The following is a 25,829-nucleotide window of genomic DNA, read 5'->3' on the forward strand; positions in this document are numbered from 1 at the left end:
ACTTTTGGAAGACACCAGAGGGCTTCAAAGTTCAGCAGCAATTTGGAAATTTTTCACAAAATTTTCAAACTCGCTATTTTTCATGGACCAGTTCAGGTTTGAAGTGGATTTGAAGGGTCTTCATATTAGAAATACCCCATAAATGACCCCATTATAAAAACGACACCCCCCAAAGTATTCAAAATGACATTCAATAAGTGTATTAACCCTTTAGGTGTTTCACAGGAATAGCAGAAAAGTGAAGGAGAAAATTCACAATCTTCATTTTTTTACACTCGCATGTTCTTGTAGACCCAATTTTTGAATTTTTGCAAGGGGTAAAAAGGAGAAAATTTTTACTTGTATTTGAAACCCAATTTCTCTCGAGTAAGCACATACCTCATATGTCTATGTTAATTGTTCGGCGGGCGCAGTAGAGGGCTCAGAAGGGAAGGGAGCGTCAAATGGTTTTTGGGGGGCATGTCACCTTTAGGAAGCCCCTATGGTGCCAGGACAGCAAAAAAAAAACATTGCATACCATTTTGGAAACTAGACCCCTCAGGGAACGTAACAAGGGGTAAAGTGAACCTTAATACCCCACAGGTGATTCACGACTTTTGCATATGTAAAAAAAAAAAAAAATGTTTTACCTAAAATGCTTGGTTTCCCAAAAATGTTACATTTTAAAAAGGAAAATACCCCCCAGCAAAAAAAAAAAAACACATGGCATACCATTTTGGAAACTAGACCCCTCGTGGAACATAACAAGGGGTATTGTGAACCTTAATACCCTACAGGTGTTTCACGACTTTTGCATATGTAAAAAAAAAACATTTTTTTTTTACCTAAAATGCTTGGTTTCCCAAAATTTTTAAATTTTTTAAAAGGGTAATAGCAGAAAATACCCCCCAAAATTTGAAGCTCAATTTCTCCCGATTCAGAAAACACCCCATATGGGGGTGAGAAGTGCTCTGCTGGCGCACTACAGGTCTCAGAAGAGGAGGAGTCACATTTGGCTTTTTGAAAGCAAATTTTGCTCTGGGGGCATGCCGCATTTAGGAAGCCCCTATGGTGCCAGGACAGCAAAAAAAAACCACATGGCATACTATTTTGGAAACTAGACCCCTCGGGGAACGTAACAAGGGGTAATGTGAACCTTAATACCCCACAGGTGATTCACAACTTTTGCATATGTAAAAAAATAATAATAATTTTTTACCTAAAATGTTGGTTTCCCAAAAATTTTAGATTTTTAAAAAGGGTAATAGCAGAAAATACCCCCCATAATTTGTAACACAATTTCTCCCGAGTACGGCGATACCCCATATGTGGCCCTAAACTGTTGCCTTGAAATACGACCGGGCTCCAAAGTGAGAGCGCCATGCGCATTTGAGGCCTGAATTAGGGACTTGCATAGGGGTGGACATAGGGGTATTCTACGCCAGTGATTCCCAAATAGGGTGCCTCCAGCTGTTGTAAAAGTCCCAGCATGCCTGGACATTTTGCAACAGCTGGAGGCTCCGTTTTGGAAACAGTGGCGTACCAGACGTTTTTAATTTTTATTGATGAGGGGAGGGGGGCTGTGTAGGGGAATGTGCATATGTAGTGTTTTTTACTTTTTATTTTATTTTGTGTTAGTGTAGTGTAGTGTTTTTAGGGTACAGTCGCATGGGCTGGGGGTTCACAGTAGTTTCTCGCTGGCAGCTTGAGCTGCAGCAGAAAATTTGCTGCAGCTCAAACTTGCAGCCGGATACTTGCTGTAATCCTCCGCCCATGTGAGTGTACCCTGTACATTCACATTGGGGGGGGGGGGGGGGGGGAACATCCAGCTGTTGCAAAACTACAACTCCCAGCATGTACGGTCTATCAGTGCATGCTGGGAGTTGTAGTTTTGCAACAGCTGGAGGCACACTGGTTGTGAAACACCGAGTTTGGCAACAAACTCAGTGTTTTGCAACCAGTGTGCCTTCAGCTGTTGCAAAAGCTACAACCCCCAGCATGTACGGACAGCGGAAGGGCATGCTGGGTGTTGTAGTTATGCAACAGCGGGAGGCATACTACTTTGGCTGGGGATTGTAGTTATGCAACAGCTGGAGACACACTGGTTTGCTACTTAACTCAGTGTGCCTTCAGCTGTTGCAAAACTACAACTCTCAGCAGTCACCGACAGCCAACGGGCATGCTGGGAGTTGTAGTTATGCAACCAGCAGATGCACCACTACAACTCCCAGCATGCACTTTAGCTGTTTGTGCAAGCTGGGAGTTGTAGTTACACAACAGCTGAAGGTACACTTTTCCATAGAAAGAATGTGCCTCCAGCTGTTGCAAAACCATAAGTCCCAGCATGCCCATAAGTGCATGCTGGGAGTTGTGGTGGTCTGCCTCCTCCTGTTGCATAACTACAGCTCCCAGCATGCCCTTTTTGCATGCTGGGAGCTGTTGCTAAGCAACAGCAGGAGGCTGTCACTCACCTCCTGCTGCTGCTTGATCGCCGCACAGGTCAGTCCCGCCGCCGCCGCCGCTCCTGGGGCCCCGATTCCAACATTAACGCCGGGGATCGGGGTCCCGCACCCGCTCACGTCCTCCGGAAGAGGGGCGGAGCGGGAGTGACACCCGCAGCAGGCGCCCTGACTGGTCGGCCGGGAATCCGGCCGACGAATCAGGGCGATCGTGAGGTGGCACCAGTGCCACCTTACCCCTGCAGGCTCTGGCTGTTCGGGGCCGTCTCTGACGGCCCCGATCAGCCAGTAATTCCGGGTCACCGGGTCACTGGAGACCCGATTGACCCGGAATCGCCGCAGATCGCTGGACTGAATTGTCCAGCGATCTGCGGCCATCGCCGACATGGGGGGGCATAATGACCCCCCTGGGCGATATGCCGCGATGCCTGCTGAACGATTTCAGCAGGCATCGGGCACCGGCTCCCCTCCGGCTAGCGGCGGGGGGCCGGGAATGGACAGGACGTACGTCCATTGTCCTTAAGGGGTTAATATAGATTCGCCGCGAAAAAATTTGGATCGAAACAAACTTTTTCGGAAAATGTGTTGAATCGGCCGAATCGAATTTTTGAAAAGTTTGCTCATCTCTAGTTAGGGCTACATGGCAAAAATGGGTTGCATTGTTCTGCTTGAACCGTGCTGAATCTCAGCTAATGTAAATTAATGTGGTCACGTGGAGAAATCCAGCACAAAACACACGTAGAGAAATCCAGCACAAATCAGTTCTTGCTCTTCAAGTGGTTTATTAAACCCTTAAAACAGCATCATAGAATGTATGGCTTTCTGTGACCCTGTGGTTTCCTGTGACCATACATTTTAGGAGGCCATTTTGTGCTGGATTTCTCTACGTGTGTCCTTAACCTCTTATGGACTTAGGGCGTACCTGTACGCCCTAAGCCCGGTCCCGGTGGGAAAAACGGGGTCACGGACTTAGGGCGTCATGGACTTAGGGCGTACCTGTACGCCGTGACCCTGTATGCCCCATGAAATTCATTATAGTTCATACTCTACCCCCTGAAATGTATTAAACCATGCCTTTGATGTTCGTAATTATACACACCATACCCCCAATATTCATTATAATACACACAGTACCACACAATAGCCATTATAATACTCATTTACTACCTGAAATTCATTACAATACACACCATACACCAGTATTAATTATAATTGTAATTTCCACTATATACCCCCTGAAATTCTCTGTAATACACACAGGGACCCCGTTATTCAACTTAATACACAACTTGCCCCCATATATATATTATAGTACATACTGTACCCCCTGAAATTGATTAAAATATCCACGTACACCCTGAAATTTGTGTTACCCTCTGTAATAAACCTTACCCCTGAATAATGATAAACATTGTGCCCCTCTGAAATGCATCCTAGTGCACACCCTGCCCCCTACAATTATTATGATACATACTCTTGGGGAGATTCATCAAAACTTGTGCAGAGTTAAGGTGGAGCAGTTGCCCATAGCAATTGCCCATCAGATTGCTTCTTTTATTTTTCAGATGCATATTTAAAAATAAAAGAAGCAATCTGGTTGCTATGGGCAACTGCTCCACTTTTCCTCTGCACAGGTTTTGATAAATCTCCCCATATGTCCCCTGAAATGCATATACCTACAAGATCATGGAGTTTGGCAATAGGCAATAGCTACATACTTTTCTGTGGTATGCTTTGTGCGCTATCCGATGTGAGTGGCAGCAGCTACACCTGTATGTGTGGATCTGCTTTGGGGGTGACATTGTTCTATCATTAACTTGGTTTATATGGCTGTGTCTGACAGCAAAAATTCATTTAACCTCCACAAGCTCTTGAGTGGAAAAGTCAAATTCATCAAAGACTGTGGCTGTATCTGACCAAGTGTGGAAGATGAAAAGATTAAACCTTCTGGGGCTCAGATAAATGAGAATTGTTATTCTCATTTGTGTGAAGAAAAGTTATTGCAACCAAAGACGAGTTATAAAGAGAATTATAAATAAAGTCATTTTATCATCTACAGTCATGGCCGTAAATCTTGGCACCCCCAAAATTTTTCAAGAAAAGGAAGTATTTCTCACAGAAAAGGATTGCAGTAACACATGTTTTTCTATACACATGTTTATTCCCTTTGTGTGTATTGGAACTAAACCAAAAAAGGGAGGAAAAAAAGCAAATTGGACATAATGTCACACCAAACTCCAAAAATGGGCTGGACAAAATTATTGGCACCCTTTCAAAATTGTGGAAAAATAAGATTGTGTCAAGCATGTGATGCTTCCTTTTTTGGTTTAGTTCCAATATACACAAAGGGAATAAAGCCGGAAGCAGGACTTTGGAGTCTAAGGGGGGCAGAGGACCTGAAGCAGGACTTTGGGGTCTTTGGGGACAGAGAAGTCTGAAGGAGTATGTGTGGAACAGGGGAGTCTGGAGAAGGACAAAGGGGTCTGGGGGGTAAGGACAGAGAGGTTTGGAGGAGGACAGTGCAGGGGATTAAGCAAAACTGAAAAGAAACAGTGTGTGGCAGTATTATTATTATGGGTAGGGTAATATTCAGGGGGCACAGTGTCTGGCAGGGTTATTATGATTATTGTCTTCATATAGCGGATTAGGATATCTGAGGAACCAATGATGTCTGGGCATCAGACTTTTGCAGAGGAATAATGCAGCTGGCAGAAATCCAGGCATCTATACCTTTCTATACCATCTATACCTCTTTTCATGTTAGGTTTCCTGCATTGGGCTTTCTTTGCAGTAGAGCACTAAGTGACTTTCATGGAGGAGGTAGAAAATATGTAAACTGCTTAAAATATTCATTGATCCTAGTTAACCGCGTGCTACTAAAAACGATTAATTTTATTCCTTTCACCGTCATGTAAGTTGGATTGGATCTGATCTGAATGCAAATTGTAATTTTCACCTTTTAAGGGATTATTTATGAATTAGACATTGGAAATTTTCTCAGGCATTTAAAGATAGCATAAGCTATTTCAATTAACATTTTGCCCCTCAGTAACTGGGAAGGGACCTCGACAAAACTTTAGTAAAAAAGGGTATACTTTCCATGTATAATTTTTTAGCTTGCACACCTCTCTGTACCTGTGACAGTTAGGCTATGTTCCCATTTCAGAATGTCCACACGGAAAATCTCATTGCGGACATTCTGCAGACTGCGGGCACCAGCAGTGCATTCTGTTTGTAGTCTGCAGAAAGAATGGACATGTTCATTCTTTCTGCAGACACCAGAATTTTTATTCCTGCGCCAGAAACATCGAGCACGGAAATGTGCAGAGCGCAGCAGAATCCCATTGAATTCAATGGGACTCTGCTGCTGCTTAATCTTTGTGCGGAATTCCACACAGAAATTCTGATGCGTGCACATTGCCTTAAGGCTGCATTTACATCATGTTGGGGGCATATGATAACCGGCAGAAGAATTTGAAGATCCCGCAATTGCCATATCGCTGCCGGACCTTTGCCATACCCTATTTATTTTAATGAGCCGGATGGAGTCAACTAGTGACTGCAGTCGGGTCATTTTGGGACCAGATCAGTTTCTGTTGCTGGACTGAATACCACCGCAGACCGTGGTTTTCAGTCTGGAAAAAAACAAAAAGTTGAATTGAAAATTACCCTTTTTTTTTTCCAGCATTTTTGTAGTGTTGTGCTTTGTGCCAAAATACTCAAGAATGCAGACGTTGAGTGAGTGTAAAAGCTTGCTTATGCAGCTTTTGATACCCAAGTGGACAAATATGTTTATAATTTTTCCAAGCATTTTCAAATTGTTAAGAAAGAATCCAAGACACAGAACCGGCACTGCTGCTGTGTATGGCAATAGCGCAATATATGCACTGGTACTGAGAGCTAAAACAGCGTTCACAACCATATGTCCAACAATCCTGGCGGTGCTCAATCCTCTCAAGGTAACAACAAGTAAAGCAGTAGAAAGATAAGAAATTCAGGAGGCACTCACGTTCGGAAGGTGGATCACGGCTTCTTTATTTAAGATGCGGCAGTCTGCTGACGGCGGCGTGGGACGCCGGAGCGGTAGGAATACACTGAGTGACAATTGTTTCACGCCCCTCCGGGCGTTTCTTCAGACTAACCCGTCTCTGGATCTTCACACAGGTAAATACCCTCACCCTGCGTGACGTCACCAGAGGGGGGGAGGTAACTTGTTATACAAGATAAAACAGTTAAAAACATATACAGTGAATCCATAACAATTAAATACATGGAGTGCTACATAGGATTACAAAAACACACTAAGATCTAAACGGTCATTTAACCCTAGATTTCCCTGGGCGTTCAGCTCTAAGATTAGCCTGGCTTCTCGTTGTAACAGGGCTCTATAACGATCCACTCCTTCCTTATAGTTAACTCTTTCTATTCCCAGGAATTTTAAACTAGTGGGATCTCCATTATGCTGTTCTAAAACATGTTCTATTAATCTAGGGCTACCATGACCGGTTTTTAATGAATGTACATGTTCCCTAAAACGGATGTTTAGAGCTCTTTTTGTACAGCCTACATAAAACCTTTTACACGGGCATATTATGATGTATATGACAAAACTGGTTCTGCAACATATAGTGTCCTTGAACTGTATAAATTTGCCACCTATATTTATGCTTTTATCTATGCATAAATAACTGCACCAGTTGCATGTATTACATTTAAATTTACCTATAAGATCGGAGGAAAAGAACTTGAATTTCTTGACGTCTTAGTCTGTCTGGAGGGAGATACCTTAAAAACCAAAGGGTATCGAAAGCCCACTGCCTGCAATTCCCTCTTGCATTTTGAATCTTATCATCCTGAACATGTCAAAAGGGCTGTGCCTTAGGGGCAGTTCTTGCGACTAAGAAGAGTGAACAGCAATGATGAGGATTTTAATTTGCAGGCACTGGACTTAAAACGACGCCTTATTGCTAGAGGTTATCCAGCAAAAGTTTTAGATCAGGCTCTAGATAGAGCCTCCAAACAACAGAGGAAGGACCTGCTAAAAGGGAAAAAACATTATAAAAAGCAAAGGAATCAAGGAGATACACCTTCTTTTGCTTTTTCATTCCGTTTTAGCCCCATGGCAGAAAAAATTAAGAAGGCTATTTCTGACAACTGGTTTCTGGTGCAAAATGATGTGAATTTGAGGGAATTTACTAAAAATAAACCCTTAATAGCATTTAGAAAATGCAGAAATCTGAAAGATGAATTGGTCCAAAGTAAGTTCACTGAAAAGAAACAAAATAGTGATTGGCTGTGTAAAACTTTGCCACCAGGTAATTACAAATGTAATACATGCAACTGGTGCAGTTATTTATGCATAGATAAATGCGTAAATATAGGTGGCAAATTTATACAGTTCAAGGACACTATATGTTGCAGAACCAGTTTTGTCATATTCATCATAATATGCCCGTGTAAAAGGTTTTATGTAGGCTGTACAAAAAGAGCTCTAAACATCCGTTTTAGGGAACATGTACATTCATTAAAAACCGGTCATGGTAGCCCTAGATTAATAGAACATGTTTTAGAACAGCATAATGGAGATCCCACTAGTTTAAAATTCCTGGGAATAGAAAGAGTTAACTATAAGGAAGGAGTGGATCGTTATAGAGCCCTGTTACAACGAGAAGCCAGGCTAATCTTAGAGCTGAACGCCCAGGGAAATCTAGGGTTAAATGACCGTTTAGATCTTAGTGTGTTTTTGTAATCCTATGTAGCACTCCATGTATTTAATTGTTATGGATTCACTGTATATGTTTTTAACTGTTTTATCTTGTATAACAAGTTACCTCCCCCCCTCTGGTGACGTCACGCAGGGTGAGGGTATTTACCTGTGTGAAGATCCAGAGACGGGTTAGTCTGAAGAAACGCCCGGAGGGGCGTGAAACAATTGTCACTCAGTGTATTCCTACCGCTCCGGCGTCCCACGCCGCCGTCAGCAGACTGCCGCATCTTAAATAAAGAAGCCGTGATCCACCTTCCGAACGTGAGTGCCTCCTGAATTTCTTATCTTTCTACTGCTTTACTAATTTTCAAATTGTTGTTGATATTTTAAATTAATTTTGCAAAGAAAGTATTTTCTTCTTTATAAATCATTAAGGCCTCATTCACATTGCCGTTGGACCCTGCTATTCGGAGTTCTGTTGACAATTCTGGCAGAATTATGGGAGTTTAGCAGAGAAAAATGTAGTGCATGCAATGTAGTGCAGTGCATTCAAATGAATGGGGTCCATTGGGACCCGGCAGTAACCATTGTGTTCCGACCCGTTTCAGGGTCAGTTCGGCTCAAGAAAAAAAATGCATAATGTAAATATAACAAAAGTATAACTTCATGTTTGACCACCAAATTTCAATTAATAAACTATGTTACAGCCCTACTGGCAACTCAGCTTGATTGATTACGATGTTGTTATTCGCCTTTTGACTATAGAGTGTAGTGTCCGTTTCTGTGTCTTAGCATTTCTCTGTTTTAGGTCCTGTTCAGACTTTGTTTTTATGTCTGAACAGTTTCTGTGCTATTCCTCCTTGGGTTTGGAAGAGTTAATGCTCTCAGCCCATGGCAGCTCGGGTGTAGTTTTAAAACCTGAGCTCTGTTGGAACTCTGGGCTGGTAATTGAGCTTTACTCTGACCATGTCTGGTTTATTTTTTATTATTTATTTTTTATTTTTTTTCTCTTATACTGGTCATTATTATCCCATAGGAGACTATAACACTGCACACACTGATCTCTTACACTGATCATTATTATCCCATAGGAGACTATAACACTGCACACACTGATCTCTTATACTGATCATTATTATGCCTGGCTCCATATCTCATTGTTTCCCGGTCATCAGCGGTACCTCCGCTCTGCAGTTCTGGATGGTCATTTTCTATTGTGGCTATCCATTTCGGTCTGGCCACTTCTCCGCGGACCTTTACCAAAGTCCTGGCGCCTGTGATAGCCTTTTTACGGACAACAGTTGTTTCCGTGATTCCTTATTTGGACAACCTCCTGATCTGAGCTCCAGCCAGGACCCAAATCCTGGAGAGTCTTAGTCTCAACCTACAGAGCTTGTCTCTCTTCGGTTGGATGGTCATTTGGGACAAGCCCAACCGCTCTCTTGGGGCTACAGTTAGATGCGGCCTCTGCCCGCTTTCGACTCCGCCGACTCTTTTCAGGAGTCTGATGACTTTGGCTCCCTGCTCCAGTTTCCATTCGCATGGATGTCCTGGGTCGATTGCCGGCCGTGGAGGCCGTGCCATTTGCCCAGTTTCATCATCAACGGGTGATTTTCTTCCGGTGGGACCAGTCTCCATTGTTCTCTCTCGTCAGTCTTGTCGGTCCTTTCTATGGTGGCTTCGTTTTCCCCCTCATTTTTTTCAGGGGTGCTCCTTCCTGTCCATCCCTGCCAGTCTGTCAGGCTGGGGAGGTTTTTTCAGGGACCGCCCGGTCTGGGGTCTTGGCCCCCCGAGAAGCTTTTTCCCCTTCAACATTTTGGGGCCTAGGGCAATTCTTTCTTTGCTTGCTTCTTGGGAGTTTCCCTCCTGGGCGGAACTCAGGTTTCCGGCCATCTCAGTTATCTTCAGTCTGGCCGGGATGTGATCTTCTCGGCCGGTCCTCAGTCGTCCAAGACAACTGGTCCCTACATCCAGGGGTGTTTGCTGTGATCTGCAACCCCTGGGGCGCTCCAGGTGTGGACCTCTGCTTGTCCCGCCACAACGAAGCGTTCCTCTCTCTTGGTCGAGCCTTGCCCTACCTTGTCTATTTGGTGGTCGGGCTTTGCCCTACCTTATCTGTTTCCTCCCTTTCTTCTCTTTTCGGGGTCCTGAGGAAACTCTCAGTGGGATGTTTCCGCCATTCTAGTGGCCCAGCCTGGGCCCGGCGGGCGTGGTATGTCGTCATGGTCAGGCTCCTGAACGACTTAACGTTGCGCCTTCCCTATCGTCCAAACCTCCTATCTCAGGTCTCCTGTGCTCTCAATACCGCAGTCTCTGCTTTGGCGGCGTGGCGGTCGAGACCGCGGTTTTGAGAGCCGCGGTTTCTCTTCCCAAGTCATTCTCACCATGCTCAGGGCTCGTAAGTCCTCCTCGGCAAAAATTTACCACCATACCTGGCGGTCTTATTTTAGTTGGTGTAAATCTCAGGTCTTGTGTCCTGTTACGTTTTCGGTTTCCCGTCTTCTCTCTTTCTTGCAGTCGGGATTGGAACTGGGGTTGTCTCTCAGTTCCCTTAAGGGTCAGGTTTCGGCCCTTTCTATCCTTTTCCAGCATCCTCTGGCTTCTAATTCTCATGTCCGGACCTTCCTTCAAGGAGTAGCACATGCTGCCCCTCATCGGTCCCCTTCTCCCCCATGGGACTTAAATCTGGTTATGGGTGTCCTCCAAGGTCCCCCTTTTGAACCTCTTAGGGAAGTGTCCTTGTGCCTTCTTTCTTGGAAACTGGCGTTTCGTATAGCTATCACCTCTATTCAGAGAGTGTCCTAATTGGCAGCTCTTTCCTGCCGTTCTCCGTTTCTGGTGATTCACCAGGACAAGGTTGTTTTCTGGCCAGACCCTTCTTTTTTGCCTAAAGTCGTTTTGGCTTTTCATCTCAATGAGGACTTCGTCCTTCCGTCCTTTTTGTTCCGCTCCTTCTCATCCCAAGGAGCGTTTACTCCACATTCTGGCTGTGGCGCGGGCCGTTCGGGCCTACCTCTCTGTCACCGCTTCCTTTAGTCAGTGCGATCCTTTTTCGTCCTTACGGAAGGTCGTTGCTAGGGACAACCTGCTTCCAAGGCCACCCTTTTTCGGTGGATCCGGTCTGCTATTTCGGAAGTCTTTCACTGTAGGGGAAAGATCCCTCCCTTCAGGGTTTTCGCTCATTCTACCCGTTCTGTTGGGGCTTCTTGGGCTCTCCAGAACAAGGCCTTGGCCTTGCAGATCTGCAAGCGGCTACCTGGTCACCTTTGCATACTTTCTCAAGGTTTTTACCGGGTTCATACCTTAGCATCAGCTGATGCTAGTCTGGGCCGGATGGTGCTGCAGGCGGCGGTGGTTCAGCTGTCCGCCTAACCGGGTTTTCATCTTCACACCCAAGGGACGGCTTTGGTATGTCCCATGGTCTTTGCCCCCTAATGTAGCCGATAGAGAAAAGGAGATTTTTTATTACTTACCGTAAAATCTCTTTCTCAAAGGATCCATTGGGGGACACAGCTCCCTCTCTTTTGGTTTTCTCTTTGGTTCTCTGTCCGAGGGTGAATTCAGTTATATATATTTCTCTGGTTCACGGACAGTTCGTGTTTTCTTCTTGACCTGTCGGTCCTCTCCTATTGCTCTGGAATTAAAACTGATTAGCTCAGGGCCTGGAGGCGGGTATATCCTGCTGGAAGGAGCCGACTTTTTTGTTGCCATAGTGTCATACCTCCTAAAGACAGCAGCATACACCCATGGTCTGTGTCCCCCAATGGATAATTCAAGAAAGAGATTTTATGGTAAGTAATAAAAAATCTCCTTTTTCCATTTTCACGTCCAAATTCAATACAAAGTCGTCAAATACCTGTGAGGTGTTAAGGCTCACTATACACCTTGTTATGTTCCTTGAGGGGTATGGTTTCCAAAATAGTGTGCCATGTCTTTTTTTATTTTTTTTTCCTTGCTGTTCCAGCACCATGGGGGCTTCCTAAATGCAGCATGGCCCCCAAAAACCATGACAGCAAAATTAGTTTTCAAAAATCCCACAGTTGCTCATTACCTCTTGAGCCATGTTGTGAGCCCGCAGAGCACTTTATGTCAACATATGAGGTATTTCCATACTCAAGAGAAATTGGGCTACAAATTTTGGGGGGCTTTTTCTCCTTATACTATTTTTAAAAATGAAAAAAATGAGGCTACAAGAACATGTTAGTGTAAAAAATGCAGATTTTGATTTTTCTCCTCCACTTTGCTGCTATTCTTGTGAAACACCTAAAGGGTTAACAAACTTTCTGAATGTCATTTTGAATACTTTGAGGGGTGTAGTTTCTATAATGGGGTCATTGATGGGGTATTTCTTACAGAAAGGCCCCTCAAATCCACTTCAAACTCAACTGGTCCCTGAAAAGTTTAGATTTTGAAAACTGCTGCTAGAGCCCTGTAATGTCTTCAAAAAGTAAAAACATATCAACTTTATGATGCCAACATAAAGTAGAAATATTGTATTTGTGAATTAATATATAATTTATTTGGAATATCCATTTTACTTACAAGCAGAGAGTTTCAAATTTAGAAATGAAAGGTAAAAGCATCCCAGAGTTTTTAATATATAAAGTTACAGTGGTCAGATTTGCAAAAAAGGGCTGCGTCCTTAAGGGGAAAGTGAGCTGCGTCCTTAAGGGGTCAACTGACACTATTGTTTTAATGACAAGAAAATGGGAAGTTGACCAATTTATTTGACACACAAAATCGCATAAAATCAAATAATTTGCTCTATTCCAGTTGAAGGAGAAGCATGTAGTATATTCAGATTATGGAGGTAGGCACAGCATTAACAGTGCATGTAATCTACGGATTGCATGTAATATTCCTATACTAAAAAAAAAAAAATAATAATTTTTAAAAGGTTAAAAAATGTTTATATATATATATATATATATATATATATATATATATATATATATATAAACCCCTTGCCGCAAATGGACGTTCATTAACGTCCATCTGCGGCTCCCGAGGTATGACACGTGCTCAGCAGTTGAGCGCGTGAGTTCCGGTTGCTATAAGCAACTGAGACCCTCGGCTAATGCCGAACATCGCCGATCGGACTAAGACCTTTGCGTCTAAAACGAAAGTAAACATTGCCAGTCAGTTCAGTGGTGCTGTTCGGGACCACCGCTGTGAAATTGCGGGCCCCGAACAGCTTGCAGGATGTGAGGAGGATCCCTACCTGCCTCCTCACTGTCCGATCGCTGAATGACTGCTCCTTGCCTGAGATCCAGGCAGAAGCAGTCAAGCGGCAGAAACACTGATCAATGCTATGCTATGGCATAACATTGAACAGTATGAGAGATCAATGTAGGGCATGTTATAGTCCCCAATGGAGGCTATAACATTGGGGGGGGAAAAAGTGAAAAAAAGCAAAGTGAATAAAGATCATTTAACCCCCATCCCTAATAAAAGTTTGAATCACCACCCTTTTCCCATTTAAATAATGTGTAAATAAAAATAAACATGAAAAATATCATGAAAAAATGAATAAAAAGCGATCAAAAAGTCCGATCAAAACAAAAATGGTACCGCTAAAAACTTCAGATCACAGCGCAAGAAATGAGCCCCATACCGCCCCGTACGCAGAAAAATAAAAATGTTAGAGGGGTCAGAATATGACAATTTTGAACATATTAATTTTTGTGCATGTAGTTATGATTTTTTCCAGAAGTAAGACAAAATCAAACCTATATAAGTAGGGTATCATTTTAATTGTATGGACCTACAGGATAAAGATATTTTTACCGAAAAATGTACTGCATAGAAACGGAAGCCCCCAAAAGTTACAAAATTGCATTTTTTCTTCAATTTTGTCACACAATGATTTATTTTAAAAAATTTTGGGTTTTGATGTAGATTTTTGGGTAAAGTGACTGATGTCATAACAAAGTAGAATTGGTGACGCAAAAAATAAGCCACCATAAGGATTTTTAGGTGCAAAATTGAAAGGGTTATGATTTTTTAAAGATAAGGAGGAAAAAATGAAAGTGCAAAAACTGAAAAATGCTTGGTCCTTAATAAATGTGAATTAACCCTTTCCCTAATAAAAGTTTGAATTACCACTCCTTTCCAATTTTTTTGAAAAAATAAAATGATGCGAGCAAAAATAAACATATGTGTTATCGCTGCATGCATAAATGTCTGAACTATAACAATATAAGTCAATGGCGTATATGTAAAAAAATAACAAAGACCAGAATTGTGTATTTTTGGTTACTTCATATACCATTAAAAATTTTATAAAAAGTGATCGAAAAATCCCATCAAAACAAAGATCATGGTGATATACACTACAGAACACACTTAAAAAAAAAAAAGATCCCTCGCACATCTCTGTATACAGAAAAATAAAATAGTTATAAGGGTCAAAAGAGGCCAATTGTAACTGGTTAACGACCAAGGACGTGTATACATGTCCTTGTGCCGTTAACAGGGTATGGTGAAGGCTCCTGACTTGAGCCCGCATCATACCTGAAAGCCCCCAGCTTATTCTTGTAGCTGAGGGCAGGCGTTAATAGCTGACATGCGGCGATTGCCGCGCTCGGCTATTCACCCTTTAGATCGCTGCTATCAAAGCTAACAGCGGCGTCTAAAGGTACCTTCAACTTCTCCCTGGTGGTCCAGTTGGGTGGATCACCCCCTGCAGTGCGATTGCGGGGGACGATCCACTTCTGAGGTAGCCGGAGGACTTACCTCTTCTCCTGTGTCTGTTGCCACGCTCTGAATGATCAGTCGAGCCAGGAGCACACAGAGCAATGTGGTTCTATGGAACTACATTGATCTGTTTGAGGAATCAAATGATTCCTCCTAAAAGTCCCCTAAGGGGACTAAAAGTGTGGTTATAATTTTGCATGTGGTTAAATAAAGAAAACCTACATAAATTGTAACCGTATGGACCTACAGAATTAAGGAAAGTGCGCTGCGTAGAATTGGAAGCCCCCAAAAGTTACAAAAAGGCGTTTGTTTTTTCAAACCTATATAAATTGGGTATCCTCATAATAGTATGGACCTACAGAATAAAGAGTGTGTAATTTTTACCAAAACATTTTAGAAACTTTATAAAAATCTCTATTTTTAGAGAGTAGAGAGATGAAATGATTTCAGTATATTTTACACAATGTAACTTTTTTATAGATTTGAAATAATTGTAATATACTGAACAAATGGGTGTTCTCTACGGTATGATTTGAAATGTTTTGGGATAGTGGGACGTCATGCATTGCACTATTCCCTGCTTCATCTGTGTATGTTATTTTCAGTACATGAACATATTACAGTATGTTTACTATTGTTTTCTCTTTATGTAGGTAATTTATCGATTTCCATGCTTAAATTGGGAATAAAATTTTAATGGACATTGTTGCATACAAGTTGAAACATGTTACCTACAAGTTGCTGCTGCTACACTTTTGAATGAAACAATGTTTTTTTTTTCTATTAATAGATTTTGCTCAGCTTGTTTGTTGCGGTTATCTTGGACAATCTAGAGCTTGATGAAGACTTGAAGAAGCTCAAGCAGGTAATCTTATCTACTGATATTTCTGCTAACAAATAATGTAATACTGTACAGTTCAGTGTTTTATTATAACAATAAGCAGAGGACCAGTGGTGCTGTCTTTTTAACCATATCAGCAGATATGAGAAATACAGTAGAGTTTAGGGCCTGGCTGGATCTCAATTTCAAGCCTTGCATTTGAAAGCACACAGGACCACCTGCTATGTGGTAAATATTAAATATGTTTGTGTGCTTGCTGGTTATCAAAAGGTGGAAGTCAAATATGACTAATATATATCACACAAGACATGGGGTACCACCAAATATTCACATATAACATTGCCTAAACCAAAACTATGCCCCTTGCTGTGCAAAGCAGTGCGCTATAAATGAACACATAAAGCAGAGCAAACAGTTCTCCACGTGATGGCACTCTGTGCATGAAAAAATACACACCTCACTTAATGTCTATAAAAAAAGGCTTCATTGTTAAAACAAGATGTATATAATATTGTGTGAGAGAGATCAGAGACTGCTAGGAATGTGTGACCTATCCACATTCACTTTAATGGGTGTGGTAAAGGTGGTGATCTTCCATTGAAGTGAATGGTAAGGCAGTGTTCACACGCAAGAATGAATGAATGAGTTTATAGCAAATACACTTTAAGGGAACTATGCTGTGCCATTCACACTGCTGAATTTCGGCTGTAGAATTTCCGCTACAGGAATTCCATTGACGTGAATGGGCTATAAATTCATGCAGAATTCCATGCAGAAATTCTGCTGTGTGGCCTAATAGAATGAGACCAAAGCTGTGCTGTTCTCAGGAGTTGCCAGATATCCCCCAATCAGTGTTTTATAAATTATCCTGAATTATTATGAAAGGCGTACTCCGGTGGAAAACAATTTTTTTCAAATACATAGGAGCCAGAAAGTAAAACATTTTAAATGACTTTTATTAAAAAGTCATAATCCTCTTAATCATATCTGCTGCTGTATGCTCCATCGGAAGTTGCATTGTTCTTTTCTGTCTGACCACAGTGCTCTCTGCTCACACCTCTGTCCAAGTCAGGAACTGTCAAAAGTAGGAGAGGTTTGCTATGGGGATTTGCTCTTACTCTGGACAGGTTCCTGACACGGACAGAGGTGTCATCAGAGAGCACTGTGGTCAGATAGAAAAGAACAACTCAACTTCCTCTGTAGTATACAGCAGCTGATAAGAACTGGAAGGTAACTTTCTGGAGCCCGTTGATATGGGAAAAAAAATAGTGTCACGCCTTTAAAATAGAATGTATTGTAGCAATTTATTAATCTCATCCTCATTAATGTAATTCTATATTTCTACAGTGAGCAGGCGGAGGGGAATATTGTGATAGGGTTGCCACATTTTTTTTTTTAAATGTACCACCCAGGGTTAAAAAGGATATTTTTTGGGGGTGGGGGTTTAGCTTTACACAGAGCATGGTTCTCCACTTACAGTCATGGCCATAAATGTTGGCACCCCTGAAATTTTTCAAGAAAAGGATTGCAGTAACACATGTTTTGCTATCCACATGTTTATTCCCTTTGTGTGTATTGGAACTAAACCAAAAAAGGGAGGAAAAGATGCTAATTGGACATAATGTCACACCAAACTCCAAAAATGGTCTGGACAGAATTATTGGCACCCTTTTAAAATTGTGGAAAAATAGGATTGTTTCAAGCATGTGATGCTCCTTTAAACTCACCTGAGGCAAGTAACAGAAGTGGGCAATATAAAAATCACACCTGAAAGCAGATAAAAAGGAGAGAGATTCACTTAGTCTTTGCATTGTGTGTCTGTGTGTGCCACACTTAGCATTGACAACAGAAAGAGGAGAAGAGAACTGTCTGAGGACTTGAGAACAATAATTGTGGAAAAATATAAACAATCTCAAGGTTACAAGTCCATATCCAGAGATCTAGATTTGCCTTTGTCCACAGTGTGCAATATTATCCATAAGTTTGCAACCCATGGCACTGTAGCTAATCTCCATGAGCATGGACGGAAGAGAAAAATTGATGAAAGGTGTCAACGCAGAATAGTCCAGATGGTGGATAAGCAGCCCCAACCAAGTTCCAAAGATATTCAAGCTGTCCTGGAGGCTCAGGGAGCATCAATGTCATTGCGAATTATCTGTCGACATGTAAATGAAATGAAACGCTATGGCAGGAGACCCAGGATGACCTCATTGCTGATACAGAGACATAAAAAAGCAAGACTACATTTTGCCAAAACGAACTTGAGTAAGCCAAAATCCTTCTGGGAAAATGTCTTGTGGACAGATAAGACCAAGGTAGAGCTTTTTGGTGAAGCATATGATTCTACTGTTTACCGAAAATGGAATGAGGCCTACAAAGAAAAGAACACAGTACCTACAGTGAAATGTGGTGGAGGTTCAATGTTGTTTTTTTTAATATTTTTTTTGCTGCCTCTTGTACTGGGTGCCTTGAATGTGTGCAAGGCATCATGAAATCTGAGGATTACCAAGGATTTTGGGTCGCACTATACAGCAGTGTCAGAAAGCTGGGTTTGCGTCTGAGATCTTGGGACAATGACCCCAAACATATGTCAAAAAGCACCCAGAAATGGATGGCAACAAAGCGCTGGAGATTCTGAAGTGGCCAGCAATGAGTCCAGATCTAAATCCCATTGAACACCTGTGGAGAGATCTTAAAATTGCTGTTGGGAAAAGGTGCCCTTCCAATAAGTGAGACCTGGAGTAGTTTGCAAAGGAAGAGTGTGCCAAAATTATGTCTGAGAGGTGTAAGAAGCTTATTGATGGTTATAGGAAGTGACTGATTTCAGTTATTTTTCCCAAAGGATGCGCAACCAAATATTAAGTTAAGGGTGCCAATTATTTTGTCCAGCCCATATTTGGAGTTTGGTGTGATATTATTTAAAATTTTATGGTTAATTACAATACACACAAAGGGAATAAACATGTGTATAGCAAAACATGTGTTACTGCAATCCTTTTCTGTGAGAAATACTTCCTTTTCCTGAAAAATATCAGGGGTGACAACATTTACGGCATTACTGTATATGTTGTGTGTGTTTGTATATGTCTGTGTGTATATAGGCAAACCTAGTCTTACTCAGAACTAGGGTAAAAACTTCAGAACTTTACCATGGCGTTTTGGCACCTGAATAAATGGAGGAAGGACTAAGAACTGAAATGATGTCAATGTAGCCCAGCATACCTTGCAGTTAGCAGCAAGATCATATGACCTCAGGAAATCCAGTAATTGCTTGCATTATTTGACTTATAGCTTCCAGGCTAATCAGGAGACAACATGGGGGGGGGGGGATTTAAAAGGCTGAGAAAACCCTATGCACTGCATTGTGGACACAATCTTGGAAATAAAGCTGAGAGAGAGGGAGCACTGCACATAAAAACTACTGTTCCCAGAAAGCTTTTACAAATCTCATAAAAAGCAAGCTGAGCAAATCATTAAGCAGTGGGCTGATCTTAGACAGTGACCTCCTGTCACCTCCCTGCATTAGTGTGTCCAGTTGGGTACTACAGATCCCAGCAGTGTCACTGCAGAATGAGCCCATAAAAGCTATTATATTACAGTAAAAAGCAAGCTGAGTTTTATTTTAGCATAAATATGCATTAAAAAGCACTTATAGTGAAAGTGGAATACGCAGTTTAGGCCAAGTTACGTGTATTTTCTAGGTTTAATTAAACATCTGCCAACAACCAGGGGTACGTTATGCATCTTTTTTTTTAGTGTTAGAAAACATACAGAATCTGCAGTGTTTTTAAACAAGCTGTTAGCTACCTGGGTTACCGCATGTCCCCATAACTTTGACATTAACTTAGCCTTAAAACTAGTTTAAAACTACTTTCCTAGGTGACCCTAACTGTGTTATGCAGAACTTTAGAGCTCTTAGACAGTATTATACACATTCTTTGTGGCTTATTTCAATTTGCGGAGAACAGTTTCCAACAAACCAAACTTATTTGAAAAGTTTGCTTAAAGGGGTACTCCGGTGGAAGAAATTTTTTTAATCAACTGGTGCCAGAAAGTTAAACAGATTTGTAAATTACTTTTATTAAAAAATCTTTACCCTTCCAGTACCTTTTAGCAGATGTATGCTACAGAGGAAATTATGTTTTTTAATGTATTTTTTTGTCTGGTCCCCAGTGCTCTCTGCTGACACCTGATGCCCGTATTAGGAACTGTCCAGAGCAGGAGAAAACCCCCATAGCAAACCTATGCTGCTCTGGACAGTTCCTGATACGGGCATCAGGTGTCGGCAGAGAGCACTGTGGACAAGACAAAAAAGAAATTAAAAAAGAAAAGAATTTCCCCTGTAGCATATAGCTGCTAAAAAGTACTGGAAGGGTAAAGATTTTTTAATAGAAGTAACTTACAAATCTGTTTAACTTTCTGGCACCAGTTGATTAAAAAAAAATGTTTTCCACCAGAGTACCCCTTAATTCTAGTAACATTATTCAGCCTTAATATTCTATCTTTAAAGTGTACCTGTCATTAACGAAAACCTATGATGTAATGTAGATAATACTATTATATGTATATTTGCAATATACATTAATTAAAACAATTGCATATTTGTGTGTGAAAAAATGCTGTCCCTGCAGCTATTGCCTGTCTGTCTCTATGAGGAGTCCAAATACAGGAAGTGAGGGCAGGACAAGCAGGGCTCTGTGCAGGCTCCTGGCTTGTCAATCAGCCTGCTGTGTGAGCCAGGAGTGTATCGCAAAGCCTCACTGCACAGAGCCCTGCTTGTTCTCAGTGCACTGAGCCCTGCTTGTCCACCCACACTTCCTGTATTTGGTCTCCTCACAGAGACACACAGGCAATAGCTGCAGGGACAAAAATATACACATTTTCTAACCAATGTATATTACAAATATACATATAATGGTATGATCTACATTATATAAAAAGTTTTTGCTAACGACAGGTACACTTTAATCTTTATACTTAATGTAGTCATGGCAGCTAAGACTATCTATAATGATATTTTGGCTGAAGAAAAGCACAAAATATGGCCATCATTCTGTGTTTTAGCACTGGTTGCAAAGTAGGGCATCTTGAAGCAGAGAAAATTCCACAAGACCTCTCACCATTTGTGCAAATAAGAACTTCATGAAATCAATCAAGTGAATCCTTTGTTGGAATGTGTTTATTTTGAGAGTATAATTAGTTGTCTTCTCTAGTAAACATTATTTTTTAAGTATACAATATTGCATTAGATGTCAAAAAGTTTTGGGAACAAAATTTACTTTTGGCATCAAGGCACCCATTACATGTCCTGCCATTGAGAGCCTGTAAACATCTCCTTTATTTGCAGTGGTGGCTACATTCACAACCCTTACATTAAATATGCACACCTCTCTACAGTCACCCCATGGAAAACAATGCATATGATACTCAAGATTCCCACCCACTACTGTAGATTACTGGGGTTTGGAAGTGACATAGTCTCTATATGAAACCAGTTAGTGTAAAACAATTATGAAGCTGGCTTGTGGCAATGTGAGGAGGCATGACTGGGGGCAATTTGAGGGGGCCTGCTATATGGGGGCACAAAATGGGCACTATTAATGTGAGGAACAATACACATGGTTACTTTGTATAGAGGTGAGAATTATGCTGGAACGAGAAGTCTGAAATGTATGCGTGGCAGATTCTGCGCAGACAAGTGGTGGCTGAAGAATTCTTGGTGGTCTGGGCAAGATGAATATGAAAACAAATAACTCCGATTATGTCACCTGTGAGTCCCTAAATGTAGCTGTAATTACTGATACGGTCTGCAGCCAGTCTAGAGCTGATATCTACCACGATTTGGCCACTGCATGTGGGAATATTGATTTCTGTATGGTAAATTTTATTCAGTAACAGTATAGTGCACAGCCCTGTTGACGGACTATGTTTTGTTTGTTTTTTTGATGAGTCAATACAACCCAATGAGTTAATGAGTATTTGCTATAGAGTAGTCTCCACCAGGTTTGGTCTCAGCATTGGCATCGCCAAAAAAGACTAAATAGACTAAATAATACAAAAATAAGCTACAGTCAGTTTAAAGAAACATGCAACTAATGATAAAGAAAATAAAATTAAAAGGGATGTTGGCAACAATGACATTCATGTAGGTTCAGACATTACTAGATCTATGGCAACATCTAGTGAATGCAGGGAAGAGATTGCTTTTCTGTAAAAAAAAGATATATTGTTTGAGCATGAAATCATAAAACACCTAATATAACCTGTACCTAAACAACATTTTCTTATTGTATAGCCTTAATGTGGTACTCCGCCCCTGGCATCTTATCCCCTATACAAAGGATAGGGGATAAGATGTTAAATCGCCGCGGTCCCGCTGCTGGTGACCCCGGGGATCGCCGCTGTGGCACCCCGCCATCATTACTGCACAGAACGAGTTCGCTCTGTACGTAATGACGGGCGATACAGAGGCCGTAGCAGCGTGACGTCATGGCTCCGCCCCTCATGACATCACGGCCCGTCCCCTTAATGCAAGTCTATGGCAGGGGGCATGACGACCGCCACGCCCCCTCCCATAGACTTGTATTGACGGGGGCGGGCCGTGACGTCACGAGGGGCGGAGCCGTGACGTAACGATGCTCTGGCCCCTGTATTGCCCGTCATTACCTGCAGAGCGATCTTGCTCTGCGCAGTAATGATAGCGGGGTGCTGCAGCGGCGATCCCCGGGGTCCCCAGCAGCAGGACCCCGGCGATCAGACATCTTATCCCATATCCTTTGGATAAAGGATAAGATGTTTAGGGGCGGAGTACCCCTTTAAGAAATACAGTACGTCAGTTAGAAGCAGGAAAGCTACAGGGAATGCAAATTCTTATTTCATAAGTGTTGTTTTATGACGGACTGTGTCCGCAGCTTTGTAGGACCCTGCATTTTTGTTATATTAGTCCATGCATATGCAAAATCAAAAAGTGTTGCAGTATCTTGTAATGAAGAAGGAGTCCAGCACTGCAGTGAAGGCAGCTTTATTATGTGAGGAGCAAGCATTAAAAGCACACTAGTCAGACATGTTTCAAGCGCGAACGCTCTTCCTCGGTGACGTCAGTGTGAGCACAGGTGAGCCATTATATACCCAATTCAAAGGGTGGGGCAAGGTGAAACAACGCCCATGTACCTGACATCACACTGATAGACAGGGATCGAGGTATACAGGTAAAATGCACATGCAGGATACAAAATACAAAAGAAGTATATATATAAAAGCGTATCAAAATACATAAGTAAAATGTATAATACCACATACCAAAAAGGCTAAAAACTAACAAAGGGTAACAGGACTAACAGGACAAAATATGTGAAATTAATAATGGAACAACAGTTCCCGTCGGATATTTAAACCTGTGGGACTACGTGTTCCTAAAGTTCACTTTAGGAACACGCAGTCCCACAGGTTTAAATATCAGACGGGAACTGTTGTTCCATTATTAATTTCACATATTTTGTCCTGTTAGTCCTGTTACCTTTTGTTAGTTTTTAGCCTTTTTGGTATGTGGTATTATACATTTTACTTATGTATTTTGATACGCTTTTATATATATACTTCTTTTGTATTTTGCATCCTGCATGTGCATTTTACCTGTATACCTCGATCCCTGTCTATCAGTGTGATGTCAGGTACATGGGCGTTGTTTCACCTTGCCCCACCCTTTGAATTGGGTATACAATGGCTCACCTGTGCTCACACTGACGTCACCGAGGAAGAGCGTTCGCGCTTGAAACATGTCTGACTAGTGTGCTTTTAATGCTTGCTCCTCACATAATAAAGCTGCCTTCACTGCAGTGCTGGGCTCCTTCTTCATTTCTAGTATCCGGGGCGCCTGGCCGGGCACCGGTCCGTGCATAGCACGACACGGGAGGTGAGCTGGACTCTCTTCATTCCTTTGCAGTATCTTGTAATACCTTTTTTATTAGACTAACAGAATTTTGTAGAGACAAGCTTTCGGCATTCCTCCCTTTATCAAGTCTAAAGCAAATCTAAGCTCACAAGCAGAAGACACAGGTTACATCTCACAAATATGCAGGGGTTAAGACAATAGATGTGTAGAATTCATGCGTCTACAAACACCGTCTGAGAAATTAAAACAAAAAGGATACAATCCAAGGATAATCAATAGGAAGATGCACTCCGCCCTTCAAACACCTTGGGAACACCTGTTACAATACAGAGAGATACAACCATCACCACACGTACCACTGGTAGCCACATACAACCCGGCCCTTGAAGAAATACACAAAATTATCAAGGACCTGCAGCCGATCTTGGCGGAAGACGAGCTGGTCAGCCGAAAATTACCTACAGAAAGAACAGACACAGACAATGGGACTAAACCATGCACCAAACCTCGCTGTAAACTCTGCCAACATATCTGCACCAAGATTGAAGCCACCCACAACAACAACAACACACATAACATTAAGGGACTATACTCCTGCACATCCCCAAATGTGGTCTACATGATACAATGCACTAAGGCTAAGTTTCCACTTTTTTTTTCTGGCAATTTTTGGAGAACTTTGAACCAAAGTCAGAAGTGGATCCATAAGGGTGGAGAAGTATAAGTCCTTCCTATATATGTCCTGTTCCTTTTGAATACACTTCTGGCTTTGGCTCAAAAACTGCAGTGGCATTTTTCCAAAAGCTGCCAGAGAAAAAAAACAAACGAAACTTAGTGTGACATTGGATGCTACTTTGGTGGAACCAGACGGAAACTCAACGAAAGGATGAATCTACACAGACATTCCATCAACCACCACAAAGAAAAAGGAGATTTTTTTATGCTTACCGTAAAATCTCTTTCTCGAAGGATCCATTGGGGGACACAGACCATGGGGTGTATGCTGCTGTCACTAGGAGGTTCGCCACTATGGCAACAAGAAAAGTCGGCTCCTCCCAGCAGGGTATACCTCCCTACAGGCACCTGAGGTAATTAGTTTTAATCCCAGAGCAATAGGAGAAGACCGACAGGTCAAGAGAAAACCACAAACTGTCCGAGCAATCAGAAGAGAAGGCAACTGAACACACCTTCGGACAGATAACTGAAGTAGGAACACCAGAAAAAAGGGTGGAAGCTGTGTCCCCCAATGGATCCTTCGAGAAAGAGATTTTACGGGAAGCATAAAAAATCTCCTTTTCTGTATCGGCTCCATTGGGGGACACAGACCATGGGACGTACCAAAGCCGTCCCTTGGGTGGGTAAGGAATCAGACAGGTGGACGGTGGGACCACCGCCGTCTGCAACATCTTACAGCCCTGAGTAGCATCAACTGATGCGAAGGTATGAATCTGGTAGCACCTTGAGAAAGAGTGCAAAGACGACCACGCAGACGTCATACAGAACTGCAAGGCCGAAGCAACGTAGCGGAGGGCCCAGGATGCCCCGAAAAACAGGTGGAATGAGCCAAAACCCTGAAGGGTGGGATCTTCCCCTTGCAGTGGTAAGCTCCCGAAATGGTAGACCGGATCCACCGAAAAATAGTGGTCGTAGAAGCAGGTTGTCCTGTCCGACAACCTTCCGGGAAACAAAAAAGGGGGAGTCACACTGCCGAAAGGAAAGAGTGACTGAGAGAAGTCCGAACAGCCCTCACCACAACCAGATTTGGAAGAAATGCTTCCAGGATGAGAAGGGGCCAGACAAAGGGATGGTAGGATGATGTCCTCACTTAGATGAAAATTAGTGTCCTTATTGGACGGAAAACAACTTGTCCTGGTATACAACCAGGACGGGAGAACGGCATAAGAGAGCTACCAGCTCTGACACCCTCCTAACAGAGGTAAGAGCAATAAGGAACGCCACCTTCCGGGGAAGGAGGCGAAGAGAAATGTCCCTGAAAGGTTCAAAAGGGGGCGCCTTGCAGGGCACCTAAGACCAAGTGTAAGTCCCAAGGGAAAGAAAGGGACTAATAAGGAGGGGCAGCTTGTGCCACTCCCTGAACCAGGTTCGGACATGATAATTGAACGCCAGAGGACGTTGAAAACAGAATGGAAAGAGCCAAACCTTGACCCTTAAGGGAGCTGAAAACCAACCCTTGGGCCACCCCCGACTTGAAAGGGTTCGGGAATGGAAAACCACAACTGGAGAAAAAGGCTGAGT

General features: G+C 42.3%; 1 protein-coding gene across 9 annotated transcripts in view; it reads left to right on the forward strand.

Moving 5' to 3' along the window:
• The window catches only part of NALCN (sodium leak channel, non-selective), a 657,013-nt gene that overhangs the window by 441,023 nt on the left and 190,161 nt on the right, over positions 1-25,829 (forward strand). For all 9 annotated transcript variants that reach the window (XM_056555671.1, XM_056555665.1, XM_056555672.1 and 6 more), the window contains one exon: positions 15,632-15,706. In XM_056555671.1, coding sequence (XP_056411646.1) covers positions 15,632-15,706 — 75 coding nt within the window. The remainder of the gene's footprint in view (positions 1-15,631; positions 15,707-25,829) is intronic.

Source organism: Hyla sarda, chromosome 2, assembly GCF_029499605.1.
Source record: "Hyla sarda isolate aHylSar1 chromosome 2, aHylSar1.hap1, whole genome shotgun sequence".
NCBI lineage: Eukaryota > Metazoa > Chordata > Amphibia > Anura > Hylidae > Hyla > Hyla sarda.